At 38.6% G+C, this 18,425-nt stretch overlaps 1 protein-coding gene across 2 annotated transcripts in view; it reads right to left on the bottom strand.

Annotated features, from left to right (window-relative positions):
• Nucleotides 1-18,425, bottom strand: part of TMEFF1 (transmembrane protein with EGF like and two follistatin like domains 1) — a 94,458-nt gene that overhangs the window by 61,020 nt on the left and 15,013 nt on the right. For both annotated transcript variants that reach the window (XM_057548692.1, XM_057548693.1), the window contains exon 2: nt 7,276-7,385. In XM_057548692.1, coding sequence (XP_057404675.1) covers nt 7,276-7,385 — 110 coding nt within the window. The remainder of the gene's footprint in view (nt 1-7,275; nt 7,386-18,425) is intronic.

Raw genomic sequence — 18,425 nt, 5'->3', positions numbered from 1 at the left:
TCATTTCTAATTTTATTGATTTGAGTCCTCTCCCTCTTTTTCTTGATGAGTCTGGCTAAAGGTTCATCAATTTTGTTTATCTTCTCAAAGAACCAGCTTTTAGTTTTATTGATCTTTGCTATTGTTTTCTTTGTTTCTATTTCACTTATTTCTGCTCTGGTCTTTATGATTTCTTTCTTCTACTAACTTTGGGTTTTGTTTGTTCTTTCTCTAGTTCCTTTAGGTGTAAGATCAGATTGTTTATTTGAGATTTTTCTTGTTTCTTGAGGTAGGATTGTATTGCTATAAACTTCCCTCTTAGAACTGCTTTTGCTGCATCCCATAGGTTTTGGATCGTCGTGTTTTTGTTGTCATTTGTCTTTAGGTATGTTTTGATTTCCTCTTTGATTTCTTCAGTGATTTCTTGGTTATCTAGTAACGTGTTGTTTAGCCACTATGTGTTTGTGTTTTTTATGCTTTTTTCCCTGTAACTGGTTTCTAATCTCAAAGCATTGTGGTCCGCAAATATGCTCAATATAATTTCAATTTTCTTAAATTTACCAAGGCTTGATCTGTGACCCAAGATGTGATCTATCCTGGAGAATGTTCAGTGTGCACTTGAGAAGAAAGTGTAATCTGATCTTTTGGGATGGAATGGCCTATAAATATCAATTAAATCTATCTGGTCTACTGTGTCATTTAAAGCTTGTGTTTCCTTATTAATTCTATGTCTGGATGAACTGTCCATTGGTGTAAGTGAGGTGTTAAACTCCCCCACTATGACTGTGTTACTGTCGATTTCCTCTTTTATAGGTGTTAGCAGTTGCCTTATGTATTCAGATTTATAACTGTTATATCTCCTTCTTGGATTGATCCCTCCTACAATTATGTAGTGTCCTTCCTTGTCTCTTGTAAAATTCTTTATTTTAAAGTCTATTTTATCTGATATGAGTATTGCTACTCCAGCTTTCTTTTGATTTCCATTTGCATGGAACATCTTTTTCCATCCCCTCACTTTCAGTCTGTATATGTCCCTAGGTCTGAAGTGGGTCTCTTGTAGACAGCATATATATGGCTCTTGTTTTGGTAGCCATTCAGCGAGCCTGTGTCTTTTGGTTGGAGCATTTAATCCATTCACGTTTAAGGTAATTATCGATATGTATGTTCCTATTACCATTTTCTTAATTATTATGGGTTTGTTTTTGTAGGTCCTTTTCTTCTCTTGTGTTTCCACTTAGAGAAGTTCCTTTAGCATTTGTTGTAGAGCTGGTTTGGTGGTGCTGAATTCTCTTAGCTTTTGCTTGTCTGTAAAGCTTTTGATTTCTCCATCGAATCTGAATGAGATCCTTGCTGGGTAGAGTAATCTTGGCTGTAGGTTCTTCCCTTTCATCACGTAAATATATCGTGCCACTTCCTTCTGGCTTGTAGAGTTTCTGCTGAGAAATCAGCTGTTAACCTTATGGGATTCCCCTTGTATGTTATTTGTCATTTTTCCCTTGTTGCTTTTAATAATTTTTCTTTGTCTTTAATTTTTGTCAGCTTGATTACTATGTGTCTCGGCATGTTTTTCCTTGGGTTTATCCTGCCTGGGACTCTCTGCGTTTCCTGGACTTGGGTGGCTATTTCTATGTTAGGGAAGTTTTCCACTATAATCTCTTCAAATATTTTCTCGGGTCCTTTCTCTCTCTCTTCTCCTTCTGGGACCGCTATAATGTGAATGTTGGTGCATTTCATGCTGTCCCAGAGATCTCTTAGGCTGTATTCATTTCTTTTCATTCTTTTCTCTTTATTCTGTTCCATGGCAGTGAACTCCACCATTCTGTCTTCCAGGTCATTTATCCATTCTTCTGCTTCAGTTATTCTGCCACTGATTCCTTCTATTGTATTTTTCATTTCAGTTATTGTATTGTTCATCTCGTTTGTTTGTTCTTTAATTCTTCTAGGTGTTTGTTCTTTAATTCTTCTAGCTCTTTGTTAAACATTTCTTGCATCTTCTCGATCTTTGCTTCCATTCTTTTTCCAAGGTCCTGGATCATTTTCACTATCATTATTCTGAATTCTTTTTCTGGAAGGTTGCCTATCTCCACTTCATTGTTTTTCTGGGTTTTATCTTGTTCCTTCATCTGGTACATAGTCCTCTGCCTTTTCATTTTGTCTGTCTTTCTGTGAATGTGGTTTTCATTCACAGGCTGCAGGATTGTAGTTCTTGCTTCTGCTGTCTGCCCTCTGGTGGATGAGGCTATCTAAGAGGCTTGTGCAAGTTTCCTGATGGGAGGGACTGGTGGTGGGTAGAACTGGGTGTTGCTCTGGTGGGCAAAGCTCAGTAAAACTTTAATCTGATTGTCTGCTGATGGGTGGGGCTGAGTTCCCTCCCTGTTGGCTGTTTGGCCTGAGGTGACTCAGCACTGGAAGCTACAGGCTCTTTGGTTGGGCAAATGGCCGACTTTGGGAGGGCTCATGCCAAGGAGTACTTCCCAGAACTTCTGCTGTCAGTGTCCTTGTCCTCACGGTGAGCCACAGCCACCCCCACCTCTGCAGGAGATGCTCCAACACTAGCAGGTAGGTCTGGTTCAGTCTCCTGTGGGGTCACTGCTCCTTCCCCCTGGGTCCTGATGCACACACTACTTTGTATGTGCCCTCCAAGAGTGGAGTCTCCGTTTCTCCCAGTCCTGTAGAAGTCTTGCAATCAAATCCTACTAGCCTTCAAAGTCTGATTCTCTGAGAATTCCTCCTCCCGTTGCTAGACCCCCAGGTTGGGAAGCCTGACGTGGGGCTCAGAACCTTCACTCCAGTGGGTGGACCTCTGTGGTATAACTGTTCTCCAGTTTGTGAGTCACCCACTCAGTGGTTATGGGATTTGATTTTATTGTGATTGCGCCCCTCCTACCATCTCATTGTGGCTTCTCCTTTGTCTTTGGACATGGGGTATCTTTTTCGGTGAGTTCCAGTGTCTTCCTGTTGATGACTGTTCAGCAGTTAGTTGTGATTCATGTGTTCTCGCAGGAGACAGTGAGCACACGTCCTTCTACTCCACCATCTTGAACCAATCTCCTCATAAGCAAGGTTTTTAAATGAATCGAAAGATACTGCTAAAGCATCCGGCAGAGGAGTGTTTAATGGGCATGTGAGGTCATTGTTCTTAAACTGGCACGAACCTAAGTCTAACTTGAACAGATTTATAATCTTGTAAGAAGGCAGAGGAGTCAAAGGAAAGTTCGCTCAGCAGCAGGATCAAATCACACTATAAGCCCTTAGGCAGTTTGCTCCTACAAGGCAAGCAACTTGTCTTTAAACATCCTCATATCCCTAGCACCTAGCCTAGTGCCTAGCACAAAGTAAGCACTGGATAAATGTCTACCGATCTAAACTCCTAACTTTTATTTTCCTTTCTTGCTTTGCCGCAAGGTAAGAATACAAGGGATTCCAGACAGATCATGAGAAGATTCTCTAGCTGGTCAAAAGGTCAGAAAGGCTTCATAATCATAGAGCTGCAGGGAAAGACTTTCAAAGAATGAAAAGCAGAATCATAAAGACAAATATAAATATGAAATGAAAATTTAAAACTTCTTTATATCAGAAAATAGAAACAAAATGAAAATTAAAGTGATACTAGGATAACTTTTTTAAAATACAGAACTCTTTTTTGTAATCTATATAAACTAAAAGTAACCATCTCTAAGGTAAATATATGAAGTGATTTAGTACTTAAAAGAGAAATTAAAACACCTATGTGTTTGTATAACAGAATATTTGCAGAAGGAAGTATAAGAATTAACAGATGTTGCCTCTGAGAAGAGCAACTGGTATTCTAGAATGGAAGGAAGACATTTTTCATTATATATCTTATATAATGTTCCAGTTGTTTACTATGGGCATATATCACTCTTCTAAAAAATGTATCAAAATGGCACCTACATCATAGGTTCTCATGAGAGTTTATGAGTTACGTAAACTTATATATATATATAAAATATTTAGAATAGTCAATGGATATAAAATGCTCAGCACAATAAGCAATATTATAAGGACACAAATAGTATATTATATATAGTATATACACATGTCTTCCCAAATCAACAAAGGGAAAAAGAAAATACTAAAAATGGACAAAGAATATGAAATATTAATTCACAAGAAATGGTTAATAAGTTTATGGTACATTTCCAATTTCCCTAGTAATCAAATGCAAATAAAAAAGCTTTTTCCCTTTCAGATTTATATAATTTTAAAGGACTGACAAAATCCACTACCAAGAGGTTGAAAGGAGACAAGCAGCCTGATATATTGCTCTTGGTGAGAATGTTAACCTGTACATGAATATCTCATTGGCCCAACAATTCCACGTCAAAGAATTTAACCTAAGGAAATATAAGACAGTTGGAAGAAGGGAACAGCCCCAGTTTTCCCCATACAGGATACCTGAAACACCAACAAAAAACCTGCAATCTTTGTGGCATGAAGAACCAAAGCCACTGGAAAGTGAGAGAGAAAATCCCAGAAAGGAGAGAGGGAGCACGGAGTCCCAGATTCTGTGGCTGACCTCTGAACCAAGCACTCAGGGGGCACACTCCAAGTAGCCCAGCTAAGACTAAAAGAAATGATATTTGTGTTTCTACCCTCAACGGGAAAGATAGAGTCTGCAGTGTAAGTTCAGCCAATTTAACTATTTCAAAAATGACAATACTCAGAGGAACATAACATAATTCAAACACTCAAAAACATATCATTCACAACGTGTAGGATATATTCAAAATAAATATGAAACAAAACACAGGAAAATATAATGCGTTCTCAAATGAAAAGGCAATCAACAGAGATGATCCCTAAGATGTCCCAGATGTTGAAACTGGCAAAGATTTTTAAAGCAGCAATATCTACGCTCAAAGAAAATATTCTTGTAATGAATGAAAAGACAGGAAATCTCAGATAAATAGAAACTATAAATTCTTAATAAAATATCTGAAATTAGGGGCTTCCCTGGTGGCGCAGTGGTTGAGAATCTGCCTGCCAATGCAGGGGACATGGGTTCGAGCCCTGGTCTGGGAAGATCCCACGTGCCGCGGAGCAACTAGGCCCGTGAGCCACAACTACTGAGCCTGCGCGTCTGGAGCCTGTGCTCCACAACAAGAGAGGCCGCGACAGTGAGAGGCCCACGCACCGCGATGAAGAGTGGCCCCCGCTTGCCACAACTGGAGAAAGCCCTCGCACAGAAACGAAGACCCAACACAGCCATAAATTAATTAATTAATTAATTAATTTTAAAAAAAATATCTGAAATTAAAGACTCACTGGATGGGCAGAATGGAGATGACAGAAGAAAGGATTAGTGACCCTTGAGATAGGTCAATAAAACTTATATAACGTGAAGAATAGGAAGAAGTGAAAGTTCATGAGGGCTTGGTATATACCATGTACACCAACACCTCCTTTTAAGGAAAGAAGCCCACTTTAGTTACTATCATTTTTAAGAAGGTTTAGGGAGAAGGAGGGCAGTCAAACACATCACCACCTATTTTTTTTAACTTAATTTTTATTTTATATTAGAATATAGTTGATGTACAATTTTGTGTCAGTTTCAGGTGTACAGCAAAGTGATTCAGTTATACGTATACATATAACCATTCTTTTTCAGATTCTTTTCCCATGTAGGTTATTACAGAATAGAGTTCCCTGTGCTATACAGTAGGTCCATGTTGATTATCTATTTTATAAATAGTAGTTACACTGGCCTGACTATTGTTACATGAGCAACCATGGAGGGGTGGGCATAAGGTTAGCTAAGTGACTTCAAAGGTGGCTAGTGTGAATAAATAGTGGATTGTAAAGTCCCTTTTGACCAAGAACAACCTTTTTGGCTGGTCAACAGTACACTCCCCAACCCTTCCTCCTTTACTTAAACTTTCTACTTCTTTTAATGAAAATAAACATGATAGTTAATAGTTTTCAAAGAGGCTTCATATTCAAGCTCCCTTTCTGATTTTAATTCTCATTACAGTATCATAAGAAAGGGTGGGAAATATGCCTTCTCTTTTCAGATGGATCATACAGAAACATGCCTGAAGTTACAGGGTTACTAGAAGTAACTGACTATCCTATGCCTTTATTCCTGATCTGTTCCCTTTCCTACCTTTAAAATCCAAAATGGTGGGTACAGTTAGAATAAGATTATGAGTTTAAAAAATTCTAGTTCCTTCTTTGTCTCATCTCAAATCCTTAATAAGGGACCGTCTTGTGAACAATACTCTGAAGCCAGATTATAACTTAATCACAAAAAAAAAGAATTGAGGGAATTCCCTGGCGGTCCAGTGGTTAGGACTCTGTGCTTTCACTGCCTAGGGCGCGGGTTCAATCCCTGGTCAGGGAACTAAGATCCCTTAAGCCAGGTGGCACAGCCAAAAAAAAAAAAAAGAAGAAAAATTGAATGTAACACATTTCATTTCCATTCCTTTTCTTTTTTTAAACAACAAAATCACAACTAAAACAGCATTTGAAAAGCAAAGATATTCACACTCTTGGTTTGAGGTTCCCCTTTCTAGTCCATCTCTAACCCTGATCTACCCTGAGGTACCAAATCAGTCATGTTCTTTGGCCTAAAAAGATGAGACAGCAGCAAATAAGAATGGAAGGGAAAGAGACAGACTAGAAAGAGAAGGAAATGGGAGAAAAAGGCCAACATTTTAAATAAGTGACTCTACTGCAATCTGTCCTTTATTTCCTTTCAGTGACAATTATACCTTACATTTGAATAGAACTTTAATATATTTTTCAAGGCATTTTCACATTCTATTAGAGCCAGTCTGCTCCCATAATTCAAGAAAAGAAGCATGGAAGGTACAAATAAGAGCGCTTCATCTGACAAAAAAGAATCCGTGGTCTGTGAACCCAAATTTCTTGTGGGGTTCAAGGTGTTTTAATAAGTTTTTTTTGTTGTTTTTTTTTTTTTATTTATGGCTGTGTTGGGTCTTCGTTTCTGTGCAAGGGCTTTCTCTAGTTGCTGCAAGTGGGGGCCACTCTTCAACGCGGTGCACGGGCCTCTCACTATCGCGACCTCTCTTGTTGCGGAGCACAGGCTCCAGACGCGCAGGCTCAGTAATTGTGGCTCACGGGCCTAGTTGCTCTGCGGCATGTGGGATCTTCCCAGACCAGGGCTCGAACCCATGTCCCCTGCATTGGCAGGCAGATTCTCAACCACTGCGCCACCAGGGAAGCCCCTTAATAAGCTTTTTAATTTGAAAAATGTGGAATTATAAAATATGACAAATATAAAAATTTTGAAAAGAGGTTTGATTTCCTTACCTGAAATTGACATGCACATTTCAAACCATCTCCATCTTCTTTACAGACTCCTCCATATTTACACGATGATTCATCACAAACCCTTATATCAGATTCCCTCACATTTAATTCTGTAAAAGAGGAAACATTGTTTCATATATATTTGTCTTTTTTATCCAAAGGTACATATATAAATAAAAGAAAAAATCCTTACACCTCATTCACAAGTATAATAATAAGACACAACATACAAAAAACAAGTTCTACAGGACACAAGATGTTCAAGATTCCCCAAAGAGAGTCCTGCATAATATGCCCAAAAGCATATAAAAGCAAAGAAAAATAAAACTCAAAATTTCAGGATTTCACATAATTCCCAAAGATAAATCCAAAGAATCTTTCTATTTTGCCTGCCAAGAGCTTAAGACAGTCTTCTTACTATTGTCTTAACGTTTTAGATTATTTTTCTAGTGTTTAAGTTACTTTTAAGGATAAAAAATAATAACTAAAAATAATTTTGATTCTTCTGGTACCCAAAATAAGTTTTGGATGATCATTATTCACTCTAGAACAAACAAACAGTTTTAATTACAAAAGAATTATGAAGTAAGCTTGAATCTCATACAATAGGTACATATGGAGCATTTACATGCAAAGAAAGATTCAAAATCTTTCTAAACTTAAATTTTTTAAAGGACTGATTTAATTTTACTACCACAGGAAGCAGAGCCTATCAATAATACTAGTATTCTGTGGTCATTCTGTGCCTGTTCCAAAACTGTCAGTCTTATTCTGGAACTATCAAAATAATCTCTCTAGGAAACCTAATAAACTGCTTCCAGGTTAGTGCTAAGTAAAGCAGCCAATCACATGGAATTGGGTGAAAACCACTACAAAGACAATTTTCATATCCTCCCTACTGGGAATGAGAGCTATAACAACAAATGCACTTACACAAACAGTAAACAAACGGTTGCTTAAAAACTCATCCCAGTGTAGAGGTGAACTCATGCGTCTGGGAGCAGAGAGGCCTAAGTTAGCTTCTGGCCCTGTGGTTCAACAGCTGAGAGACTCTGGAAAGAGCACAAGATCTCCTGCAGCTCTAGATGGAGACAAGGTCTTGGCAAACAGATCTCAGCGAGCTTTTCTCCAGCAATCCTTCATCCCTGGTTGTTTTCTACTTCTAGACTTCAAATCAGGACTCGGTGGACTAAGTCAAGGAGGTTCTACTTCTCTATCTAGTGACATCTGTCCTGGTTGACCATCATTTCCTCTCTCTGCCCCACTTGTCCTCAGTGCTCTGCAATGTGTCTCAGGTCTCCTCCTCTTAGCTGACCCTCCAATAAGTTGGCAGTCAAGTACCTAAATACACAAGGAGTTGATAGTCACAGTACTTATTTGAGAAACCACTCTGCACCAAGCACTGCACTAAAGTAAGCATATGTCTATGTAACTATTGGTTACAAAAATTTTTTCTTCTTTTCCTTAAATGGACCTCAGGTGCACAAAATTGGATTGTTCTAAAGTTCAAGCATATGTGTAAAATTTTTTAAAAAAAAGATGAGTAGAAATGAAAACTACAGGAAACTAATGCAGCTGTTTTGTTGCTCTCTCTGTTTCTCTCACTATTCAAGGCACAAATGACCATCTTTCTCTTCTTTCATCCTGGCTCTGGAGGCTTTATGTTCTTGGTTTTCCTCATCTCCCACTTTTTGCTTGTTCTTCCCTTCCCCCCTTAACCTCTTGCATTACCTCCTGAGGCTCAATCTTAAGTGTGGGGTTTGCTTTTTTTCAATCTGCCTACATTCCTACTGGGAACCTGCACAAGGTCCGGGTTCCAGTTACTGTCTAATGTACATTTTAAAACCCAAGGAAGATAACTATATATTAATAAAGAACTGCTCTGGAAAAGAAGATAAGAATGCATAATATCTTTGCTCAACCACAGGTTTCATCAATTTAAGGGACCATAGAAATAAAAACAACTGCACAATTTGAGAAATAAAATTTAGTGTATTTCTCTTATTTCTTTTCTTTGTAGCCTTAAAGTTCACACTGGGTTCCAATACAATCACACATACCAAACAAGAATAAAGTTTTTATTTTGTCCATGGGTCAAGATCATGCTCTGAGTTAAGACTTGGTATCCTGGCTTGAGATTCTTTTGAGTTGCAATGTTTTACCTGTTGCAATGTTTTACCTGTTGCATTTTAAAAGCACAACGGGATTGCAATCTAGAGCCTAAACCCTCCCTGCCACTAAGATTCTCACATGTCTGTGAGAGTTGTTCAGGCATCTGTTTGCATGAGGGATGAAGGAACATTTTTAGAGAATAATCATCCTTACTAAAGTGAGGCAGAAAAGCTCAGCCTGATAAACAAAGCCTTGGTTGGAAAGGAGGAGTGATCCCAAGCACAGGGTGGTATCTCATCCAGACTGCCCCAAAGGGTCATCATGACGGAGACAGAGAGGCTAACAATGAGAAACTAAAGAATGCCTTTCACTAAAAACTCTGAAGCACCCAAACAATCCCACTCCTGGGCATATACCTGAAGAAAACCATAATTCAAAAAGATACATGCACCCCAATGTTCACTGCAGCACTATTTACAATAGCCAGGACATGGAAGCAACCTAAATGTCCATCAACAGAGGAATGGAAAAAGAAGATGTGGTACATATATACAATGGAATATTAGTCAGCCATAAAAAAGAACAGAAATAATGCCATTTGCAGCAACATGGGTGGACCTAGAGATTGTCATACTGAGTGAAGTAAGTCAGACACAGAAAGACAAATATCATATGATATCGCTTATATGTGGAATCTAAAAAAAAAAGGGTACAAATGAACTTATTTACAAAACAGAAGTAGAGTCACGAATGTAGAAAACAAACATATGGTTACCAGGGGATGGGGGGGGGAGGGATAAATTGGGATATTGGGATTGACATATACACACTACTATATATAAAATAGACAACTAATAAGAACCTGCTATATATAGCACAGGGAACTCTACTCAATACTCTCGTAAGGGCCTATATGGGAAAAGAATGTAAAAAAAAAAAAGTGGATACATGTATAACTGATTCACTTTGCTGTACACCTGAAACTAACATAACATTGTAAATCAACTATACTTCAATAAAAATTGAAAACAAAAACAAACCAAAAAAAGCTCTGAGGCAACAAGACACAAAGAGCTCCACTTTGATACCCACATGACAAGATATAAGAGGGGTAGAAAAGGGGCTAGGACACCTCACCATCCCCAGCCCAGCTCACCTGGGCAGGCCAGCACAAAGCCAAGGAGGTAGTGGTGTCAGGCTCCGAGGTACACCTCTGATATCTAGGGGGAGGTACCAATGCGCAACTTCAGGGGCAGCTAACATCACAAGAAAAACAAGACATGCTGTGTGGCAGCGGCCAGAATACATTAGTGAGCCTACATGGTACACCCTTGGGTAACTCCAAAAATAAACTTGGCAAGGAGGCATTCTGTGGGAGCTAGAGGTCCTACCTTAACAGGTAAGGGTGAAAAGTCATGAAATTCTGATTATACTGGTTACTTGTCATGTTTTATTTTACACCTATCTTGCTATCAAATCCATGCTATTTTCATGTGTGTTAATGTGGTAAATGTGATTATGTAGTTAGTTGATCAGGAAGCAATTATGTATCTCCTATGTATCTAATATTATGCTAAGAATTTGGTATACACTGGAAAGAACATAACAGGGAGCTTATGATCTTGCTAACATATGGAACAATAAGCGATTAATTCAATATAAATATAGTCTATAATAAGGGGGAAATTGTGTTGTACAGACTATGTTTGCTCTAGGAGTTTCAAGTAGTAGGAAATAAAAATGGATTTGAAGTATAGGGTGCAGTGTCAAAGACAGCAACACTTGCACTGACCTTGAAAAATTATTAAGACTTTTTCTGATTATAAAACTAATATAGATAGGATCATTACACAAAATTTAGAAATGGCATTGTTTTAATTGCCCACAACATGTGGTAATATTAAAAGAGAGAGAAAAGAATGTTCTTATCTATGAACAACATAAGTGAAAGCAGAGACACAAATAATTTAATAGTACACATAAACATTAATTATCAGTGGTTCCCAAACCATGTTCCTTAGGAAAACTCGTGTCCTAGACTATAGTGTACCTTCATTAAAATCAAGTAGAATTTCAGTTTCTCATTTGAAAGGGAAAAACTTCAATGGAGAGAATTTTCTCATTTTAAGTGAGCTTTTTTTCACTTAGATTTCTTTTTTTTTCACTTAGATTTCTTTTTTTTTTAAGATTTATTTATTTTTATTGATTGATTGATTGACTGATTGATTGCTATGTTGGGTCTTCGTTTCTGTGCTAGGGCTTTCGCTAGTTGCAGCAAGCGGGGGCCACTCTTCATCGCGGTGCGCGGGCCTCTCACTATCGTGACCTCTCTTGCTGCGGAGCACAGGCTCCAGACGCGCAGGCTCAGTAGTTGTGGCTCACGGGCCTAGTTGCTCCGCAGCACGTGGGATCTTCCCAGACCAGGGCTCGAACCCGTGTCCCCTGCATTGGCAGGCAGATTTTTAACCACTGCGCCACCAGGGAAGTCCTCCAACAGTGTTTTATGAGAACACAAGATAATGAATGTCACAAGCTCACGAACATACACTTTAAATTGTTTTGTCATTGTGGCCGTCGTGGCTAATTGCCTACTTTGGATCTATTCTCTCCTTCTTACTTAGTAAGGGAACCCCAATTTTGTTGGGAAACAAGGTACTCAGCTAAGTAATCTATTTCCCCAAATCCCTTGCTGTGTACCACAGTTGATATATAAGCACTGTCCATTCCTCCTTCCTTCTTCCATTCTTTGTTCTGTTTGGAAAGTAAACCTCTTGCCTAAGGTTGTGGAAACCATCTTACATGCGTGAAGGTGAAAGCTACGAGCTAAAGATGGTAGACCAGACAGACAGGAGCAAGAGTGTGGAGAGAATTATGGAATCACCACACCCACCCTGGATTTCATCCCTCCAGACTTACTGTTACGGGAAATGAACACATAAAGTCCTTATCATTTAAGCCACTATTGGTCAGGTCACTAATACATGTAAGTTAAAGACAATCCTGACATAATGATTGCATGTAAATTTAAGATAAACATTTCTAAGGAAAGTCTTAAATAATCTGGTGCTACATCACAGTTTACATGATAAAATTACATTATCAAGAGCATCATGACTTTCCGGTGCTCTGACTCCTCCCAAATTTGAGAACTACTGCCTTAGCTCAAACTCAGTATAGAAGGAATTCTATATTGGGATCATCTTCTGAATGTTATTTCTTTTCAAGTATTCTGTTCAGTACCAGGCATCAAGAGGGCACTCTACTACCTGTCAGTGATGATGATGATTACACACCTGCCTTCCTGAGCCCAAAATGGAAATTCAGCAAAAAGGATGAGCCATTTCTAAGGCCCTCAAAACTCAGTTCTCCAAATAGAAATATTTTACACAAGGAATCACTCAGCAGAGTGGCTCAAAACAGATATACTTTGCTCTGGTTACAAATGTGCCAGTCATATAATTCTCTAAATGTAAAACTTGTCTCAATTTTCATTAACATTTCAAAGCTGGGGAACAATACACAGTAAGGGAAGGAACCCTACTTACTGTGAACCTGAACTGCCAGAATCCCCAACTTTTGGCAGCACTAACTAGCTTCAGGCTGCAGTTCAAAATGAGACCTATTAGCACTCCAGAATGATGTGACTTTCCTACCACCGTTCCAATTAAACAGAAGGTAGTTGGAGGATCTTATGAGTCAGCTAGTAATTACAGGAGCCAAAAGTGAATTAACTTTGGAAATGTTACGACAGAATTGAGGGCTTCTCAATCTCGGCACTACTGACATTTTGGGTTAGCTACTTCTTTGTTGGGGGTGGGGGCTGTCCTGTTCGCTGCAGGATGTTCAGCAACATCCCTGACCTCCACCCACTAGATGCCAGTAGGACCAGCTGTAACAACCAAAAATGTCTCAACATTACGAAACGTTCCCTAGGGAACAAAATCACCCCCGGGTTAGATCCACTATAAAAGATAAAATGAAAGGCTTTACATTCAATTCTGTAACACAATCATTATAAAGAAAGTGAGTCAAATAAGCAGCAATCTGCAAGATCTCTGCACATTACTACGGCTGTTTTTCATTTCAACAGGAGGACCTAAATATATTGCCTCCAAGTTTATGTCAAGTCCTGGCTCAGAGTGGGTGCCCCTCCTTTAATAATGTCTTAACCTCTAGCAAGCCTGGCTTCTTCCCCCTTCATATCAAAACTCTATCAAAGGTCAACATGACCTCTATTCTAAAGATCCATACCTTTTTTCTTAGTCTTACAACTCTTTTCTTGACCTTTCTACAGTAGTTGACACACCTGGCCTCCCCTTCCAAACTAATAATCTTGATTATCCCCCCAACTCTCTGACCACTTCCCTTTTAATCACTCCTTTTCCCTTCTCCTACTGCTCAGTCCATGTCACTCTTAGAATTTATTCCCAATTTAATCAACTCTCCAGATTAACCAAAGTGTGCTTTTCTCTGTAAAACATACAAACCAATGCCCATGGCTCAATGAATCCTCAAGGCTACTAGGTCACTCTCTAGAACATTCATGAGTACTTTAGCTCCAACCAGGAGAGCAGATCTTGTGCTTCAAGAGTCAGTTATGTATGTTATATAGCCTGTGTATGCCAACTGTATTTGTTATTGTAATTCTGTGGTTTCAACTCTTCATAAGAGTGAAAATAAATTGTTTCTATGAAAGCAAAATTGAATGCTACAGAAAGACTTAAGATGAGCTGCTTTTTACAAATAGCTATTGCCTTAGGTGTAGGCAAGATAAAAATCTAGATTTTTGTATACACAAGTCTTTAAGTTCCTTTTTAAAGACATTAAAACTGGAATGTGTACTCAATGCATTATGAATCTGGTTTATTCAAGAAAGGGGAAATTCCAGCTATTCTCAAAGAAAAATTCTGGGCCGTCTTTCAAAATACTGTTTAATAAATATATATTTTTAAGTTAAAATGTTACATGCATTTATGAATTATTTTGTGACTCCACACTTAAAAAACTTTGATTAACCAACTACCAGAATCTTAAAGCACTGAGACAAGACGGCTCCTACCATATATAAAAATATTCTGCCCTCAGCCATCCCGTTGTGATATCTCATTTTACTTCTTCTCCCTCAGCATTCTCATGCACTCCCACCACTCAAGTCTTCAGTTGCTTTTCCCCAACCTTATTAAAGCCATTTCATCTGCTTTTGCCAGTGCTATTTCCAGCCTTCAGAGAGCATTGTTAGGCAAAGTCCTATAAATGAATACTTAAATAATACTTAACGATAAGTATTCTTTAAGTACTTATCAACACGTGGAAATTTTCAGTTCATCGCCAGTTGATTCCTTATTGACTCCCTTTCAGGACATGTTCAAACTTTGTACCTTGTTCTTAAGAAAATTTCAATGGGTTTATTCTCATTCTCTAGATGTTAATAGTATTTGGGAAAACCTGTATACCAATCCAGTCTTACAGGACCCCTGTAGGATGCTTTCACTCCCAGAAAAACCCCAGCTTGTTCATGACCCCATATCCAACTGCCTACAAGACAGTTCCATGATCTCTACACTGAAAACAGTGGAAATATTAAGAATATTTAATGTTTAAATATTAAATATTTAAACATTAAAATATCACCAGGAAATGGTGTGACACAGCCACGAAACATTAAACAGCTGTTTAAAAGGCTGTGTATATTATATAGCAATGTGGAAATAGCTGATGAATGTCAAGTGAAAAGGCAGAAAACAAAGCTATACACATACACCAAGATAATGTATAAAAAACACATATAGGGGCTTCCCTGGTGGCGCAGTGGTTGAGAATCTGCCTGCCAATGCAGGGGACACGGGTTCGAGCCCTGGTCTGGGAAGATCCCACATGCCGCAGAGCAGCTAGGCCCGTGAGCCACAATTACAAAGCCTGCACGTCTGGAGCCTGTGCTCCGTAACAAGAGAGGCCACGACAGTGAGAGGCCCGCGCACAACGATGAAGAGTGGCCCCCACTTGCCACAACTAGAGAAAGCCCTCGCACAGAAATGAAGACCCAACACAGCCATAAATAAATAAAAATTAAAAAAAAAAAAAAAAACACATATAGGAAAATCCAGCCAGGAAAAAACAAAAATTGGTTAACAGGGGTTGTGTTTGCACCAGTTGAACATGGATGATTTTTTCTCTTTAAAAGTTTCTATACCAGTTATATTTAACGGGGGAAAAGACTCAATGTGATTTCAAACAACCCCAGAGACAGCTTGCCATACAATGCACAAAGCGTGAGTTTGGGGGTCAGTACGGGCCAGGTTCACATGCTGGTGCTTCACATTGTAGAGTATACCACCTTCCCTAGGTATTGTAATGATTAGATGAGATAATGTATTAAAAAGCAACAGTGCCTAGAACAAGTAGGTATACAACAAAGATTCACTTCCTCTCTTTCCCCAGACCAGTTTGAGAGATACCTTTAATGACACAAATCATTGAAAATCAAACAACAGATCTATCTAGTAAATGTTGACTTCAGTCTCAGCAAATTAGATGAATTAGGAATTAAATTCTCTTCAACTTGTTTACTAAATTAACCATATTACATTGTGATTTTCTGCTATAAAAATATGAGGGGGAAAATAAACTGTACTCATACTTCATGATAGAAAACCAAAAGCAGTTTACATTAATATTAAACAGCATCCGCAGCAGAGATGACTAAAAGTTCTCTAAGCTATATTTAACGAAAGAAATTCACATGTGCCACATAATTATCTGACTCCAATATTTTTCATCCCATTCTGCACACTACTGCCAAACCACCCTTTGTTAAACACCACTTTGATCATGTCAATCCTCTACCCCAACACCTACAATCATTCCCTGCTGCCTACTTCAATTCTAAATGCCTCTATGTCAGTATGCTTCAGGCAAGGTGATGGGGAGGACAGTCTATTGCAGGATCAGAAAGAAATACCTAGATCTCGAGCTGGGTGTTAATGGTACCCAGGGTCTTTCTAGCCCTATCAAAGATCTCAAACTTCAACACTCTCTCCCTTACTATTTCTCACTAGCTTGGCAAACCTGTGTGCTTCACTCTCACAGATCCATAAACTGAAGTCCTATATGGTTGCCAGGGGACAGGGACAGAAGAGTATTGGGACTGTTAATAGGTATGGAAATTCTTTTTGGGGGCAATGGAAATGCTTTGTAATTAGATAGTGGATAGTGGTGATGGTTGTGTAACATACTGAATATATTAAAAAACACTGAATTGTATACTTTAAAATGGTGAGTTTTATGTTATGTGAATTTATATCTCAATAAAAAATTTAAAAGTTTAAGAATAAGAGAAAATAACCATGTTACCTAAGTTAAAAAAAAAAAAATGAACAGGCATTATAATTCAGTGTTTAAGAGGCAGACCCTAGAATCAGACCTCCTAGATCAGTATCCTGGCTCTGTCACTTTTCAGATATGTGACACCTTAGTAATTTACCACTCTGTGCCTCCGTTCCCTCATCTGTAAAATGGGGACAATAACACTAGGGACAATAACAGTACCCATCTCATAATGTTGATGAAGTATTAAATAAAGATAGGGAAAGCGCTCAGAGAAGTGCATGACACATCGTAAGTGCTATGTTAAGTGTTTGCTATTATTTTTTTATTAACACCAGCTCTGGAGAAGGTGTGGAAAATGAGCACTCAAACCAACTATAAAAGTATAAATTGGCAGAACCTCTCACAGGATAATATGGCTGTATACATGGAAATTTTAATTGTCTCTATGCCTTAACCCTACAATTCTATTCCTAGGAAATTATGATAGGGATAGAAGACAAAACATACAAAAATGTAGGTACAAGATTGGTAACATCAGCTTTTGTTTTTTTATAGCAGCAAAGTGGAAAAAACCCTAAGTGTCCATATGTTGGGGATTAATTAAATAAGTTATTGATGAAATATTATGCAGCCATGAAAGTATGCAGCAGAAACACATACACTGATACGGAAAGACCAAAATCCATTATGAAGTGAAAAAAAGCAGATTATGAAACTATATAGGGACTTCCCTGGTGGTCCAGTGGTAAAGAATCCGCCTTCCAATTCAGGGGAGGCAGATTGGATCCCTGGTCAGGGAACTAACATCCCACATGCCGCAGGGCAACTAAGCCCGCACGCCACAACTGCTGAGCCCTCGCGCCTCAACTAGAGCCTGCATGCCGCAAACTACAGAGCCCACGAGCTCTGGAGCCCACGCACCACAACTAGAGAGAGAAAACCCGCACACCACAACTAGAAGGAAGCCCGTGCACCACAACGAAGAGCCCTCGCCGCAATGAAAGATCCCACATCCTTCAACGAAGAGCCTGCATGCCACAGCTAAGACCCAACGCAGCCAAAAAAATAAAGAAAAATAAACTATATAGTTATAATGCAATTTATATTTTGCAACATATACATGTTTACATAAGTATTTTAAAATTCTGCATGTATATTCAGTGTATTTCCTCCATCAAAAAATTTAAAATATCAATAAATAAATCTAATTACAAAAAAACACTCTCTGGTTCTATTTCTTTTTTTCTTTTTTTTTTCTTTTTTTGGCCCCTCCACAAGGCTTGTGGAATCTTAGTTCCCCGACCAGGGATCGAACCTGGGTCCACAGCAGTGAAAGTACTGAGTCCTAACTACTGGACTGCCAGGGAATTCCCATCTCTGGCTCTATTTCAAACCACTATTCCTTAGTGTCTGCAATACCAAATGGAATGGGAGGTAGCCAGAACCCAGAAGTCACCCACAAGGACAAAAATCTACAAAACAACCTGCAAATTGGCACTGAAGAAACTGATATTAACTATTTTAAAAGAGAACTTTAAAAGGACTTCATAAACTCTGGTGCATTAGAAAGAGCTCCAGAGTCAGAGTTTTGATTATTTGATTAAGTAACTATATAATCTTGGCCAACACTAAATCTCTCTGAGAAATCCCAGTTCCCTAGAGTAAAAATGGGTATAATAATCCCTCCTCACAGGGTTGCAAAGATTAAATGA

This window comes from Balaenoptera acutorostrata, chromosome 6 (genome assembly GCF_949987535.1).
Source record: "Balaenoptera acutorostrata chromosome 6, mBalAcu1.1, whole genome shotgun sequence".
In the NCBI taxonomy this organism is placed as follows: domain Eukaryota; kingdom Metazoa; phylum Chordata; class Mammalia; order Artiodactyla; family Balaenopteridae; genus Balaenoptera; species Balaenoptera acutorostrata.
This window is presented reverse-complemented; position numbering and strand designations above follow the sequence as displayed.